This window comes from Pelophylax lessonae (genome assembly GCF_965119305.1).
Source record: "Pelophylax lessonae genome assembly, chromosome: 6".
NCBI classification, from domain to species: Eukaryota; Metazoa; Chordata; class Amphibia; order Anura; family Ranidae; genus Pelophylax; species Pelophylax lessonae.
The window spans coordinates 202,567,351-202,584,121 of NC_138773.1; the positions used below are offsets into that span (position 1 = coordinate 202,567,351).

The window sequence follows — 16,771 nt, forward strand, 5'->3', positions numbered from 1 at the left end:
TCTTTCCTGGATGCCGCGTGTGGAGTGCTTTGATGCTGGTGCTGCTGGTGGCTGCCTGGTGGGGTGGTGAGTCTGGTGTGGTCCTCTCCCTCTCTCTGCTGCAGGATCAGGGGGTGCTCTGCGGCTGGCGACCAGGAGGGGGTGTCCTTTAGCAGTGTGTTTGCACTTTTGTGGGGTACTCTTACTCCTCATGGAGTCCATGGAGCACATTTCCCCACCTGACCCCCTCTGAGAGCCTGTGGGGCCCTCTGGGTCCCAACCATCCATTGATTCACTGACTCGTCCTGTAGTCCTTTGTGTCCTGGTTGGAGGTAGCTTTTGGGCGGTGGGGTAGTAAAAAGTGTGCTCTGCCTTCCCCTGCTTCATCTGTCTCCTCAGATTCTGAATCTCATCTGGCCGACATGGATGGAGCCTACCCTGGGGGGGGTCTGTGGCCACGCTTCTTGAGTTTTTAGATGGTGAGGATGATTCCTACACTCCTGTAGCCACGCATGAAAAGGCGCTGGTGGAGGCACTTATGTCTGTGCGTTGGACTTTGAAAATGGAGGACACAGCTGAATCATCAGCGGAGGCACGATTCCCTTTGGCTCTCAGAAGCCATCTAGAGCAGGCAGAGGTGTTTCCGTTTCCTTCCTATTTTGACAGATTTTTCACAAGAGAGTGGGAACGTCCAAAACGTCCTTTTTTGTGGTCCCTAAGCAATTTGCAATGAGGTACCCATTTGAAGAGTCCCTCCTTTAGAAGTGGACTGTTCCCCGGTGGTGGATCCCCTGATTTCCAGGTTAAATAGAGCAACCATGATTCCGGGAGAAGAATCGGCTTTTAAAGCGGAGTTTCTCAAACTCCCCTCAAAATGTACTTTAAACCCTCCGCTTGCTTTTTTCTACCTGAAAAACAATTGGATAATTACAATTCTTTTTTTTCACTTACCTTGTTTTTAAAGAAAATATACTTACCTTCCTTCCTCTTCCTCCCTCTGTGGATACGGCCGCCAACGTCACTTCCTGCTTGCATTGACTCCTGGGAGATGAACGTCATCGATCAAAGGAATCAATGCGCCTCCTCCGGCCCTGCACGTCACTTCCGGTGCAGGCGCGTTATTCCCTGCTGAACATCTTCTGGGCATGCCTAATAGCTGTGCAGGGATGACGCGCCTGCATCGGAAGTGACGAGTAGGGCCGGTGCAGGGCATTCTGGGACTCCCCCAACGCCACCGAAGAGGATGCTCCGGCTTCAGCTGCCCACACCTGAGATGGGCAGCTGAAGCGGGCTAAGCTTTTACGTCGTGACCTGGAGGGTGAGCAGCTCCCCCCTGCCTTTGCGGAGCTGGTAGACCAGTTTGTCCAGGGGCTGCAGTTTATCTGTGATGCCTCTTTGGATGCTGTTCCCCTGATTTCTAGGGGCGTGTTTTGTGTCTCAAATGTTGGTCTGCACACCAGACCTAAAAAAAAAAAAGCCTGCACTCATCTTCCTTTTCAAGGAGATCACCTGTTTGGAGCTGCCCTGGATGACATTAAGAGTCTCTCAGGGGGGGAAAGAGCACCTTTCTCCCGCAGGCTAGTAAGGGTAAGGAACCTCATTGCAGGAGTGGCCCATCCTTCTCGGCTCACAGGACATTTTTTCGTCCCTCAGGTTCGGCTGACAAGGGTTTAAAGCCTTTCAAGGCCTCTTCAGGAGGATCCAAGCAATCTTGATCTGGCAAGTCCAAAGCGAGTTTCTCCAGTCTCGTAGACAATGCTCCTTCTGTATGAACTGTATGTACCATGCCTGGGGTGGGGGGGGATGTCTTCGCAGGTTTCCGATCCCGTGGACCTCCTTGGTGCAAGACAATTGGTTCCACGAAGTGATATGGTTTGGCTATAAAATAGTTTAATTCTTGTCCTCCAGAGAGAGCTTCTTTCCTTCCAATGTGCATCTGTTCCTGGACCAATTGCAAGCCTTCTTTGTTACTTCAAAGGGATATTGTTCCGGTTCCAACTCTGGAACGTTTTCAGCGGTTTTATTCAAACCTGTTCATGGTCCTGAAGAAAGAAGGCAAGGTGTGTCCCAATTCTGGGTCTCAAGGCCTTGAACTGCTTTGTGCATGTTCAGTAGTTCAGAATAAAGTCTGTTTGCACGGTGGTGGCGTCCTTGCATCAGGGGGATTTACTTGCCTTTATCAACCTCAAGGATGCTTACTTACACATTCCAATGTGTGTCTGTCACCAATGTTTCCTCTGGCTTCCGTGGGAGAAGAACTTTATCAGTTTGTGGCGTTTACCTTTTGGTGCTCCTCGGGCCTTCACAAAGGTGTTGGCTCCAGTGCTGGGCTACCTGGACGACCTTCTCTTGCGAGCAGAGTCTCCTACTGCTCTGATGGACAACATGGGCATCACTATACAGACTCTGAAGGAGTTCAGCTGGCTTCTGGATTTTCAGAAGTCTGAAACTGGACTATCTGGGTCTGAATCTGTACTCGGCTTGAGCCAGCGTTCCTTCCTCTGTACTCGGCTCGAGTCAGCGTTCCTTCCTCTGTACTCGGCTCGAGCCAGCGTTCCTTCCTCTGTACTCGGCTCGAGCCAGCGTTCCTTCCTCTGTACTCGGCTCGAGCCAGCGTTCCTTCCTCTGTACTCGGCTCGAGCCAGCGTTCCTTCCTCTGTACTCGGCTCGAGCCAGCGTTCCTTCCTCTGTACTCGGCTCGAGCCAGCGTTCCTTCCTCTGTACTCGGCTCGAGCCAGCGTTCCTTCCTCTGTACTCGGCTCGAGCCAGCGTTCCTTCCTCTGTACTCGGCTCGAGCCAGCGTTCCTTCCTCTGTACTCGGCTCGAGCCAGCGTTCCTCCCTCTGGTCTCTGCTCGAGCCAGCGCTCCTCCCTCTGGTCTCTGCTCGAGCCAGCGCTCCTCCCTCTGGTCTCTGCTCGAGCCAGCGCTCCTCCCTCTGGTCTCTGCTCGAGCCAGCGCTCCTCCCTCTGGTCTCTGCTCGAGCCAGCGCTCTTCCCTCTGGTCTCTGCTCGAGCCAGCGCTCCTCCCTCTGGTCTCTGCTCGAGCCAGCGCTCCTCCCTCTGGTCTCGGCTCGAGCCAGCGCTCCTCCCTCTGGTCTCGGCTCGAGCCAGCGCTCCTCCCTCTGGTCTCGGCTCGAGCCAGCGCTCCTCCCTCTGGTCTCGGCTCGAGCCAGCGCTCCTCCCTCTGGTCTCGGCTCGAGCCAGCGCTCCTCCCTCTGGTCTCGGCTCGAGCCAGCGCTCCTCCCTCTGGTCTCGGCTCGAGCCAGCGCTCCTCCCTCTGGTGCGATTCATCTCTTGCTGTCCAGCAGGTAGTCGTCCCTCTGGACTTGCATGGTCCCGTTTGCACATTTCCATACGAATTTTCCCTGCAAAGGGAGATCTTGGCCAAATGGGACAATCTATTCTGGCTGAACCGAAAAACACAAAAGGGTCTCTGATCTGGTGACTTCACTCTCCAGCTCTTGGCCTGAGAAAAAAATTCTCCCCCTGTATTGAACACTGGTCACAACGGATGCCAGTCTGTCTGGGTGGAGAGGGTCGGACCTCGGCTCAGGGAGTTTGGACACTGGAAGAGTCCAGACTCCTGATCAGTGTACTGGAACTCTGATTGCTCTGATTGATTGAACTAGACAGATCGCCTTCAGGGGTGTCTGATGTGAATCCAATCTGACAAGGCCATGGCCGTGGCTTATGTCAATCTCCAGGGTGGAACAAGAAATGTATTGGCAGCTCTAGAGGTAGCCGGCATTCTTCAGTGGGCAGAGCGTTTCTTTCCGGCCCTCCCCACCGTATACACATTTCAGGGGTGGAAAATTGTCAGGTGGATTATCCCAGTCGGCAAGCGTTGGACTAAGGGGAGTGGTCCCTTCATCCAGAGGTGTTTCATCAGCTGTGTTTCCGGTGGGGCACCCCTGAGGTGGATCTGTTGGTGTCTCGGCTCAACAGGAAGGTGCACAGGTTTGTGGCACAATCACAGGATCCGCTAGCGAACGCCAGAGATGCACAGGTGGCCCCCTGGGGCCAGTATCTTCTGATTACGCCTTCCCTCTCAAGCTTCTGACTCTTGTCCAGGATCGAGGCAGAAGGAATTCCGGTCATTCTAGCTCTCAGGGAGGATCTGCTGTCCCAAGGGCCGATCTTCCATCCTGTTTTAGTCACTGGGTTTAGTGGCCTGGCTGTTCAAAACCAGGTGCAGAAGGATTGAGGTCTGTCTGGATCGGTGATTCCCACACTGAGGGCTAGGAAGTCTACTTCTAAGATCTACCATCGTACATGAAAAGCGTACATTTCCTGTGGTGTTCACCCTCGCTCTTTCTGTGGCTCGAGTCTTGACCTTCCTTCAATGGAGGGTTGAGCAGAAATTGGCCTAGAGTACCATTTAAGGGTCGGGTGTCGGCCTTGGCGGTCTTCTTTCAACGACCCTTGGTCACGCACCCCCTGGTGCGTGCTTTTATTTAGGGGGTTCGACATTTGACTCCACCAGTGCGCTCCCCACTACTGCCTTGGGATCTCAACTTAGTGCTTTCAGCTCTACAGAAGCCTTCCTTTGAAAATATTTGTGAGTTTCCCCTGCTTACGCTATCCCTGAAGGTGGCCTTTTTGGTGGCTATCACCTCTGCGCGCAGGGTGTCAGAATTGGCGGCGTTGTCTTGTCGCTCCCCTTATTTGGTGGTCCATAAAGAATGTCGTTCTTCTCCCCTGTCTGTCATTCCTTCCAAAGGTGGTCTCCGATTTCCATCTGAATGAGGACATTGTGTTGCCTTCAATGTGTCCCAGGCCAAAACATTGTTGCATTCCCTGGATGTGATTCGGACTATTCGGGTGTACCTAGCTCGAGCCTTTTAGAAAGTCAGACTCACTGTGGTTACGGATGGGCCTCGAAAATGACTATCCGCTTCTTCTGCGACCATTTCTAGATGCGTCCGACGTGACTCGGGCCTACTCGTATAAGGGTCAGGTTCCTTTTTTCCCTGTGAAGGTGTGCTCTACGCAGGCGCTCAGTGCTTCTTGGGCCTTTCGTCATCAGGCGTCAGTGACACAGGTGTGCAAGGTGGCTACTTGGTCATTGTGCACACTTTCACAAAATCTTAAGAGTGGATGTGTTTGGCATCTACGGATGCCTCTTTTTGGCCTCAAGGTTTTGCAGGGGGCTTGTTCTCTTTGGGGGGTGTAATGTTTTCTGGTGGGCTCCAGTTTTGGTTGAGCTCCTGTTACCTGGTTGGCTATGGTTTAGCCCTGGGAATTTTTTCTTGCTTTTCCAACCCCTCATGTTTGACACTGCTTTGGGATGTCACAATGGTCAAGAAGATAAGCTATGTCCGTCAATGAACGAAAGCGAAAATGGGATTTTTGTCTTACCGGAAAATCAATTTCTCTGATGTTCATTGACGGACACAGCACCCACCTCTCTATGGAGTTGTATTAATTCTGACACTGCTTGCAACAAAACAGAATACCTATAGCAGAGAGGGGGAGTATGCCACCTGGGACTGCCCATAGGTTTAAGTTTTTTTCTGCCTAGTGTCCTACTCCTGTAGGTGGCAGTTTAACCCAATGGTCAAGAAGAGAAGAAGCTGTGTCCTTCAGTGAACATCAAAGAAATAGATTTTACAGTAAGTAAAAAATCCAATTTTTCTATTTACTGGGACATTGTGTTGCAGCAGCCCTGGAGTGCTGCGACACATGGGGAAACTCAGTTGAGCTGTAAAATGTGCAGTGTACTAGGTCCCATCTACAGAGGTAGCTCCTTGTTCTCACTCTGCTGTGGGCACCATTTTGGACACATGCTTTCAGCAGGCTGTTCATGGTTGGCTGCAACCCTTCTCCACACAGCATAGGTTGCATGTTCCCCTTAAGGGATCATGTCGCACACATGACCTACATCAGCCACGTGGGCATTGGAACTGGAGGGCAGGCCAGCACACAATGTCTTGAAATTGTGATTTAGGATTCCCCAGATACCGGAGTTTCAGGCACTTTTTACCTATCTCTCCTATCCTTGGTGTCCGCTCTTAACCAGTTGGTTACTCCTTATCCCTCTTTACCTAGAGAGGAATTTTCAGTGTCCTTTGTAAAGCTTATGGGGAAGGTATAAACTTTAAAGAAACTGCTAGAAGCAAAGGGCATGGGTGCCCACAGCTGGTGCTCCTACTAAAACTCTTTTGAACTCTATTTGCTCTTGGATACTGAGAGGGAACTGGAATCATAGGTGTAGGACACAGACTCCTGGCAGGGATGGGGAATTCGGCCTTTATTTCTCCCAAACTTACAAACGTTGTGGTTATGATGGTCCTGGTTCATACAGTTGGAACCTGTAGAAGAGGAAAGCTCTGCATTTCGGACCCAAACCACTAATCTGCCAAACACAATACCCTGATAACTGTTATGAATATATAAGAAATTTTGCGCTAAATAGTTATTAAAGATAGTGTAGCATGTTCAAGTGAACAACCAAACAAGTCCCAAGTGTCCGTGTGATAATGAAACATATCCTATGGCTGCGCTGCACACCCATTTGATTACCAGGGATTATGTCCCCCCTGTAAAGATTGGTCACAAAAGGCTGTTATATCAAAAGTTCCATCGTTCGCATGAATGACCTATAGATTCCTCCCTGTAGTCCCGGTAAACGAGACCAGCCACTCCAGGGAGACCAGCTCCCCACCTCCCAAAGCGATTGCACCAACTCCTCTTAAACCATTAATCGGCTCTCATTAACCAATATATAATAAAATAAAAAAAAAGCACTCCCAATTAATGACTCTTGCACTTGCATATAATTAAACCAATAACACTACAAGCAAATGAACTTCTAGTTTCCAAGACATAGATTCCTCCCTGTGTTCCTGGTAAATGAGACCAGCCACTCTCCAAGGGGACCAGCTCCACCATGCTACCAGTGGGGCTTTTGATAATGCAGCCTTTTATGACAACTATTTGCAGGGGGTCATAATCCATGTGTGTTAAAAAAAAAAATTATATATACAATATACTGTGTATGTATGCACTGGTGTGAATTACAGTAATTCCACTTTTGGCATAATATACGTTTCATTATCTCAGACCCTCTTAGACATGTTTGGCTATTTACTTGCACATGATCCAATGTGTTACCATTTGCTGTATATGGATATTGACACCAGATGTTACATGTATATACATTAGGTCTTCACTTGACCTAATTTGTTTCACAATATTAATATATATTGTTTGTATTCGATATGCGAGATACTACTAGCTCATTGTTCCATGTTTTTATCAGCACATACTCTTTCATCTTTAATTGTTTAGCGCCCCACTGTTGAGATTCTTACATTGGGAACTGCCCACAGATCCTAAGGTTACCTGTGTCTCTCCAAAGTATTTTGTTCAGCAGTGCCCTGTTTGAGGAATCTTATCACAAAGTATTCTTTTTTTTTTTTTTTTTTTTTTTTTTCTCTTGTGGTGGCTCCAGCTATTTCTTGCCTCAGCAAATCCCTGACAGTTCTGTTAGAGAACATTTTGAACTTTTAAGTACCTCGTGTGCAAAAGGTTGAATGGGCCTCTTCAATGCCTCCGTTGCTTTTTTTTTTGCCTTGGCTATGAGCCGGAGAGTGGTCTCTGTGGCCATTTATCACTCTCTTGAAGACTAGTCCAAGTGTATGGCACATGACCCTCGAATGATCCTTACAGATCCCTTAGGCCTCCAAAAGTTTGGACTCATCCCAGCAGGCTTTTACAATTATGTATGTTTGGCATTCTCTGTCACAATTGTCAAATGGTTCCTATGACAGTCCAAATGTGAAAGATTTTTTGGCGGCAGTCCTGGCCTACAAAGGTGATCTGCAAAAAGTGCCTAGAAAGGAATCTTTATGACAAGGAACGACTCTTCGAAATGTATTTAAATACCTTTTTTGAGTAAGTCATTGGTGGCAAGACATGTTACCTAGCAAGAAGGTGAAAATCCCCATAGTCTGTCACTACCAAGTTTTAGAAGGGCTCATTTTGTCCCTGACAGTGCTCCCCTTGAACAAATTATCAACAGTTCTGTCACAAGTCCTGAACTTTGAAGCCAGGTAAGTCTGGTTCCAAGCCCACAGTTTAATCAAGGGCTGCTCTTCTCTAAGGTTGTGGATGTCTTTGCCTTCTCAGTCACCTGGACTCCGGGCATTTTAGATATTCAGATTCAAATACAATGGTGTTTCATGGGTACAGACTGTAATTTCAGTCTTTGCCATCTTCCCACCCTAAAATCTTCCCTCTTCATTAAGATTTTAGATTTTCACACTGCCTTGCAGCAACTTCATACTTTGGGAGGGATTGTTCTAGTTCCCTTATAGCAGTGGTGTCCAAACTTTTTTCAAAGAGGGCCCGACTTGATGAAGTGAACACGTGTGAGGGCCGACCATTTTGCCTGACATTTAAAATTAAATACAATCATCAGCGCAGTGCCCATACATGCAGCCTCGCCAGCGCAGTGCCCATACATGCAGCCTCGCCAGCGCAGTGCCCATACATGCAGCCTCGCCAGCGCAGTGCCCATACATGCAGCCTCGCAAGCGCCATTGACACTATCCGACTCGCTTTTAAAGTTCAGGAAGCAGCGCCGAGAGGTAGAAGGCGGGCGGGGCAGAGGAGAAGGGACGCGCTGTCATCGGAAGTCCCGGCGCCTATGATAGATGTCGGCATAGGAGGCGGGACTTCCGATGACAGCGCGTCCTTCCTTCTTTCTCCTCGGCGCCGCCTGCCCCTTCTACTTCTCAGCGCTGCTTCCTGGACTTTTTTTTTTTTTTTTTTTTTTACATCGGCGTATAACACGCACTGTTACTTTTCCCCACACTTAGACAGGCAGTAGAAACGATGACACCTCCTCGGTCAGCTCCACACAGCTTCTACAGGTGGCTGTGCGGTGAAGGAGAGAAGGAATGCAGATTTCAAATTCCTTCTGCACTCCCACGCAGTTGTGGGCGGCGCCAGGCACATAGAGCAGAGCTGCTGAGGGAGGCCAGAGGCCCCGCCCCGGAGCCATCACATCAGGGGCGGGGATGTGCCATGTCTCAGAGAGAGACATTGATCAGCGGTGTCTCTGGGGGCTGTATGAAATTAAAGGACGGGCCGCAACTGGCCCACGGGCTGGACTTTGGACATGACTGCCTTATAGGAATCAGTCCCGTCTGTAATTGCATCAATTCTCTGCATCAGGGGTCCCTGCACTTTGCAGAAACCGTGAGCAGCATTTCCGGTTTGTGGATCTTCCCTTTTTTGCCTTTCCATTATCCCCCTGGCCCTTCACCAATGTAGTGGCCCCTGTTCTAGCACTGCTGCAGTTTCACGAAATTCACATTGTGTGGTATGTGGACAATCTCTTGGAAGGAACACTCTACCCAGGCCTCTCTGTCAACGTATGGCAGAAGTTGCAGACACTTGAAGTACTTCTGGCCATTAATTTGTGGGTAATTTGCAGTCAAGTTAGAATTCCTCCTTTTTATCTACATTCCAGAAATAGACAATTGGCAGGTAGACGTTTGTGGTCTGTGTCTGGATCCTGGGGAATGGCTTTACCTCCCCAAAGCTCTGCCTGACCTGTTGTCAGGGGCTGGTCTACTATTCGGCTTCACAATTGCTGGCTTTGGTGGCTTGTCTACCTTTTGGTAGTGGGGTCTTTCTAACATGTCTATTCCTACACTTTTAAAGAATAACATACAATATCCAACCCCCCCCCCCCCCCCAATTCGTTCCCCAGTGTTGATATGGGATCTTAATCGTCTTTTTAGCCATACAGATTCTCCCTTCTGGAGGTTTGGGATATTCCATTGGCTGACCTTTTTTATAGATAAGGTGGGCTTTCTCATGGCTATCTTGTCCGCATGACGTTTCTCAGAGTTGTAGGTTCTGTCTTGTAGAAAACCTTTCCTTGTTCATATGGAAAAGGTGGTTTTTAGGCATCGGACCCTTTCCTCCCCAAGGTGGTTTCTTCCTTCCACTGTATTTCAGGGCATTGTCCTGTTCCTAAACATCATAAGAGGCTTCCTGTCTGATGTTCCAACAAGCTGTGTGCAGTGCGGGTTTACCTCTTGGCTATTCCCTCTATCTGTTATATACTCCCTTTTGTCCTGCTTGAGGGCTTTCACAGGGGTTCCCTGCAGCTCATTCACAATTTTTAGGCGGATTAGGCAGGCCAACACTAAAGATTATACTTTGAACACAGGGTTCCTCTTTTTTAGGTCTCTTAGTGCCTCTGGTATTTGCCTACACCTAGCCTTGCCTTCGGCTCATGCCTTTTGTGAAGTTTTACTAGGTGGATGTTCAGACCCTACTGAACCCCAGCCTTGGTCATAAGATGCTTCAGGCTTCTCTTTGAGTTGAGGTCCAAGTTCCCTTTTTATTTATAGTTGGCCTGTTTCCTGTGTTTTTCACTTCTCAGTTTTATTGCTTAGGACTTCTGTTTCTGATTTTTAGGAACTTGTGTTGTGTACTGTTCAGAGTAGGAAAATGGGATTTTGACTAGCTTGTAAAATCCTTGTCTGTGTATACAGTAAAATCCTTTTCTCTGTATAGAGTACAGGAAAAACCGCCCCCCGTCCTGGCGTTTTTTTCCTTTTTTTTTTTTTTTTTTTTATTGCTTGTTACAAATTTTGGATCAGTGCGGGTAGGAAGACTTAAATGGGTAGTTCCAAAGTTCTGTTTGATGGTGTACAAGCACCTGAAGGTGGCCGAATATAACCCAATGTCTAAGAGTCTGACCTGTACAAGAAAATAGTTTTATAAGGTATCAAAAATCCCCTTTTCAGCTTTTGATGGTGTTGATGGATATGAACCTTTTTTGAATTATACATTTTGTCTGCATGTCCACTGACCAAATGTTCTTAACTGCCTGCCCATGTGACCACACAAACTGAAAAATCTCCTGGGTGGAGAGAGAAACGGCAATACAAATTCAATAGTCGATCAACCCTTTTCTATTAAAATTACATTTAAACTTAATAGGTACTAAACTTAGCAGGACTTTTTTTTTTCTCTTTGTTCTTAGCCCTGTCTTAATGTATTTAATATATTTTTTTTTTGGGTAATTCTATACTTTTGTATGCCACTTATGTATATATATTTTTTACTTGTTTTGCAGTGTTACATTAGCAATATATTACCATATAAAGAACAGGTATGACATTTCAATTACTTTCTGTGGATTTGTTCTGCAACTTTCCTGTACCAGTTTGTGCCACGCTGGTTAACTCGCTTCAGAGAATAATATAGGCACTCAACACTTCTGTTTCTTTACAGAGTTGATCACCTATTGCTAACATTTTTAACAAGAAAAATAAAAAGCAAAATAAGTGTATGAAAAATGTGTGGCCCTCTATCCAGCTAGCAGGTAGAGTTTGACTTCTTTCACACTTTCCACAATATCCTTGGTTTGAGGTAGTCAATAGCTCAGATTAGTTGTGTTTTTTTTTTTTTTTAAAGTAAATACCTGTACTAGGACAAAGCTTGCTCCAAGGAAGGCAGCTTATGCTGTGCTGTCCCTTTTTAGATAACCCATAGTGCTTTAGGCATCTTTTTTGTGATTTTTTGTAAAATAAACAATGAATCCACAGTGAATTAAGCCAATCCACAACTAAAGTTGTTTTTCAAAACAAAATTATTTGTGTGAAAAATATCCACAGAACCACTAGTTTTCCCCTTTTTTTAAAAGGACAGGTGTATTTTAGGACATTGCCTCAAACGCTTTTCTCTGTGCCTAAGCTGCAGTATGCCCAATTACAGCCCATACTTTTCACTGATTGTAAATGCCACTGGGCTGAACAGCCTGTACTCGTATCCATGGACACTGCGCAGAACCCATAACAGATAATGTACCACTGTGAAAAGTGGCAGCCCCTTTCTGCCTTGAGAAATATTTGGACTCATTTTTTTTTTTTTTCTGGATATGCTACCTGGTTGTGTCAACCTTCAATATTTTAGGAACCTAAAGCAGGACAGGCATGTGAAATCAAGCCCCCCCCCCCCCCCTCCAAATCTGCCTACTTGTTCTAGGGCTGTAAATCCAAGCCACTGGATCAGCAAAACAGGCGGCTGAAATGCATGTAAGGAGAGGTTGGCACTGGCAGCCATTATATTTCTTTCTGTGCAGTATAGCAGACAGCTTGGGCATGCACGAAAGTATACATATGGATCCTGCTTTCTCTCTATATGGTAGGTTCCTATGGTTATTCACATTTGCCAGCCTGTGTACTCAATTTTGGCCGACCCGTCCTTTAAGATATGAGCATTTTATCAAAGATGTCATTACTGAGCAAAAATAGAACAGTATTTCTAAGTTGAAAAAAATAAGGTTCACCAATAATGATACATAAATAGTTAAGATTCTCTAGTAACCTTTATAGAAAAATGGCTATGTACTTGGAATAGAGCTACCTCTTACAGCAGCTGGATTGTCAGTCTGTGCACCTAGTATTTGTGTACACATGTTCCTCCCACTGAGAGAGCACAAAAGTGCCTGCCTGAGCTTCTCTCATAATGCATCTTAAAGGCTAAGTTCACATGTAGTAAAATGTTACACCTGTATTCAGGATGTAAAATGTTGCTAATGCAGCAGCCTTGCACCCCTCTCATCCCCATTGTGACAGCGGATGGGCGATCCTCTCCCAGCACCCACTACCACAACTTCTAAACCACATGACTGTGCGCACACAGCCACATAATTTGTTCAGTGATCTGTGAATTAAATACTAGTCACGTCTGCCATCACGGCAGATGGCTTGTAGTTCTCAGTAAACTACCTGCAGGCTCATCTGTGCCCCCATAGATCACTGATGCTTCCTGCTGCTATCAGCCCGTATCAAGATACAGGCAGACAGCTGTCAGTATCTACAGGAGCCTGACCTTGCACCTATAATAATGCTTTGCAGGCTCCAAAAAAAAAATAATTCCCCCCCCCCCCCCCCCCGTTTTCTTTTCTTTTCTTTTTTTTTTTTGACATGCAAAGTTATGTGCATTGACTTGTTTTTTTACAAATGATGATCTTGGCCTTTAATTTTTTACCAGAGTATACGATGTTCCCGGGTGTGCTCATGTAAACTATATTTCTTTTGTTCATCGACAAACACAGCATGCATTAATCATAACTACTGGATTATATTGCCTTCAGGAGTAGGCAGAAGAAAAACCTGGCTACGCCCATGGCCCATCCTCAGCTTTTTTGTTTAAGCCCCACTCTCTGCTCTAGGTAATCGGTTTTAATCCGGTTTTAATCTGTCCAGTCAGGAGTAAGGACCTAGGCTTCCAGCAGGAATCTTTGGTCTTAGCAATTTTTTTCTCCTTCCTTACATCCTTTTTTTGTTTTGTTTTTTTCTCTCAGGAGATCTACAATCAACTGCAAGGCTGGGCGACGGGCTGGATAATCTAGATCCAGTGGTCCGCCCAGCGAGCGTGTGTAGACCGTAGCTACGCGCTAGATCGGCCACGACATAGCTTCATGGACAGAGGCTGGCCCACTAGTTAAATGTCTCGCAGGGTCGCATACGACCGGACTTGTGGCTTAGTTGCAGCGGTTCCTTGGCCAACTGTTCCCCTGCTTTGGTGGCGAGGATTCTGTTTGGAGCGTTGCCTGCACCATAGAAGGGCAAGTACAGTCGTCGTCGTCGTCCCTCCCCTTTTTTGGATGCTTTTTGGGGTGGACGCAGGTAACCTCCAGGGCCAGTCAACTCCCCCCCCCCCCCCATCCCTAAAAATCCCTCAGTGAGCTGGGCTTCTTCCACTCCCTTTCCCCCTGCCTGCACCTGGATTCTGGTGTGGGTCCCAAGCAGAGGATGCAGCGGAGACCCCTGGGCCCCCCCCCCCCGCTATCCCCACTCTGTAAGGGTCCTTGGATAGTGTCCTGCCCTGGTAGTCTGGAGGGTTCCCAGTGTAGGAGACCGCTAGGTGCATGCCCTACTGTTTGCAGTGTGGGTATAGTGCAGGGGGGTCCCAGTGCAGAGTGCTCAGGGAAGATCCTGGCAGCATGCTGTAGCTGATGGTGAACATTTTCCATTAGTCACCCCTAACGTGTGTCCTACCTTCAGGTGGGGGTCCCTTTGCAGAGGGCTCTGGGAAGATCCTGGCAGCATGCTGTAGCTGATGGTGAACATTTTCCATTAGTCTGGATGGTCTCCGGTTGGCGGCTGTGTCTCTGTGGTCCGATTATTTCACAGGGCCATTTTCCCTTAGTCCGGGAGATGATGAACCCTCGTGGGGATGCCGAAGCTCCTTTTCCTCCTCAGTTTCCTATTCCTGTGCCCGGGACATATGAACAGATGAGGCGTCCTTGGTGATGCTAGGTCTGAATTCTCTCTCTGCTGATAGATACCCTGAGCCTTGGGGGGGATCCTTAAGTGGTGCCAAAAAGATCATTTTCATGGAGGTGGCAGGTCTCTCGGAACCCCAGCTTCCCATGGTTGCACTGACAGTGGTCCTGCAGTCCTTAGTGTCCTGAGTGGAAGTGGCGTGTGGGAAAAGTCCCAGGGGGAAGCATCCCCTGCCTTTCCCTGCTCAGTCTGTCTAATCTGATTCTGAGCCTGATGCCGCCGGGGATATCACACCCCCAGATCCATCTGATAGGGAAGATGATTCCTCCAGGTTCGCAGCAGTGAATTAAAAAGCGCTGGTAGACGTACTTATCACTGCAGTGCGTGAGACTTTAAAAATGGAGGATGAGGCTGATGTAGCCACGGACGTGGCTGTGCCGTTTGGTATGCATAAGTCACCTAGCACTCCAAAGGGGTTTCCTTATGTGCCTTATTTTGACAGGTTTTCCTGTAAGGAATGGGAACAACCAAAACTACCCTTTTGTGGTCCCTAAACGTTTTGCTGTACATTACCCTTTTGAGGAGTCCTTTTTAAAAAGTGGACTATTCCATCAGTGGTTGACCCTCCTGTTTTCTAGGTTGAACAAAGCTACCATGATCCCAGTAGAGGAATCCCTGTCCTTTTAAAGACCCGGCTGACGGGAAAGCAGGTGTTGTGGCATACAGTATGTTTACTATGGCTGGTTCGACATTGCGGCCGGTCTTTGCCTCAGCCCTTGTGTCTCAGACCCTAACTAAATGGGCCAAGCTTTTGCGCCAGGGCCTGGGGGTGAGCAGGTCCCTACTACTTATGTTGATTTAGCAGACTAGTTGGTTCGTGGGTGGAGTTTTTGTGATGCAGCTTTGGATAAAGCTCCTGTGCTGTCCAAACTTTCTGTTTCAGCGGTGGTGATTAGGTGCGTGCTGTGGCTTAAGAATTGGTCCACAGACCAAGCCTCTAAGAAAGCTCTCATTGATCTGCCCTTTCAAAGCAATCACCCGTTGTAGGCTACCCTGGATGACATTAAGGGTATCGGGGGGGGGGGGGGGGGGGGAGAGAAGAGTACCTTCCTGCCATAGTCTAGGAAAGGGAAGGCCCTCCTTCTCAGCACGTAGAAAATTAAATTATTTTGTGCTTCTGGGACAGAATCAGGGAAATAGCTCTTTTAAATCTTCTTAGGGAGGTTCAAAGCATCCTTGGTCTGGTAAGCCTAGAGCTAGCTTTTCCAGACCCGCAGATAAGCCCCTTCAGCATGAAGGTCTACCCTCACCCATTATTGGGGTGGGGAACATCTTCACTGGTTTCCGGCCTCGTGGACCTCCTTCATGAGCGTCAAGGGGATCCACAAAATGATTCTTTTGGTGGTACCTAGAAAGGAGGACAAAGCTTGTCCTTTTTTAGGTCCTGGGTGCTGTTTTAATACCTGCAAAGCTTCAGGTGATGTCCAACCTAACTAAGGTTCCCCCTATCCCTGTCCAGGGAATTGATTTACCTAGGTCTGATTTATAATTCTGAGCAGGGTGGTACTTCCTGACAAACTTCAGGAACCGCAGGCTGTGATTCACCGGCTGCTGTGTCAGATAGTACTCGCTCCCATTTTGCATACAGGTTCTGAGTCTGGTGGTATCCACCTTCAAGACACAGTCTGTTCCACAGAAGGCTACTGAGGTTCCGTGGAGAGATCCCGGGTTCCTCTGGCAGACACCGCAGGCGTCTAAGGGCCACAGTAAGGCCAGTATCATCCTCGGCTCAGGCTTCTTCTGTAATTCCTGTGGTGATCTTCCAATCAGTCTGGTGGCCATAAACATCCCTTGGGGGCTTCCTCTCAGAGAAGACCAGTTGTCCCAAGGGCTGATCTATCATCCTGCTTTACAGTTGCTGGTTTTTAATGGCTTGGCTATGGAAAGCCAGGTTCTGAGAGAGAGAAGTCTGTCTGGATCAGTGATCCCTACTATTCTGAAGGCGAGGAAGTCGTCTTCCAGCAAGATATACCATCGTACGTGGAAAGCGTACATTTCTTGGTATGGCTCGAATCCTAACCTTTCTTCAACAGGGGGTTGATCAGAAGTTTGGCCTGGAGTACCATCAGGGGCCAGGTGTCTGCCCTGACAATCTTTTCAGCAACCCCTAGCCACGCACTCTTAAGTTTGTACCTTCATTCAGGGTGTTCAACAAGTGGCTCCACCTGTACGATCTCTTTTGCCGCCATAGGATTTAAATTTAGTAATTTCGGTTCTCCAGAAACCTCCATTTGAGATTATTTGGGAGATTTCCTTGCCTACGTTATCCCAGAAGGTGACATTCTTGGTGGCTATTACCTCGGCTTGCAGGGTATTGGAATTGGCAGCATTATCCTGTCGCTGTCCCTTTTTTTTTAATGGTCCATAGTGTTAAAGTGGTTCTTCGTCCCTGTCCATCATTCCTGCCCAAAGTTGTCTGACTTCCATTTGAATGAGGACATTGTGTTGCCTTCCTTGTGTCCCAAGCCAGCT

General features: G+C 47.8%; 1 protein-coding gene across 3 annotated transcripts in view; it reads left to right on the plus strand.

Moving 5' to 3' along the window:
• Positions 1 to 16,771, plus strand: part of CCNYL1 (cyclin Y like 1) — a 121,449-nt gene that overhangs the window by 57,447 nt on the left and 47,231 nt on the right. For 2 of the 3 annotated variants that reach the window (XM_082262033.1, XM_082262035.1), the window contains one exon: positions 11,080 to 11,115. The exons of the other annotated variant lie outside the window; for it this stretch is intronic. In XM_082262033.1, the coding sequence (XP_082118159.1) occupies positions 11,080 to 11,115 (36 nt within the window). The remainder of the gene's footprint in view (positions 1 to 11,079; positions 11,116 to 16,771) is intronic. 3 annotated transcript variants of the gene reach the window in all.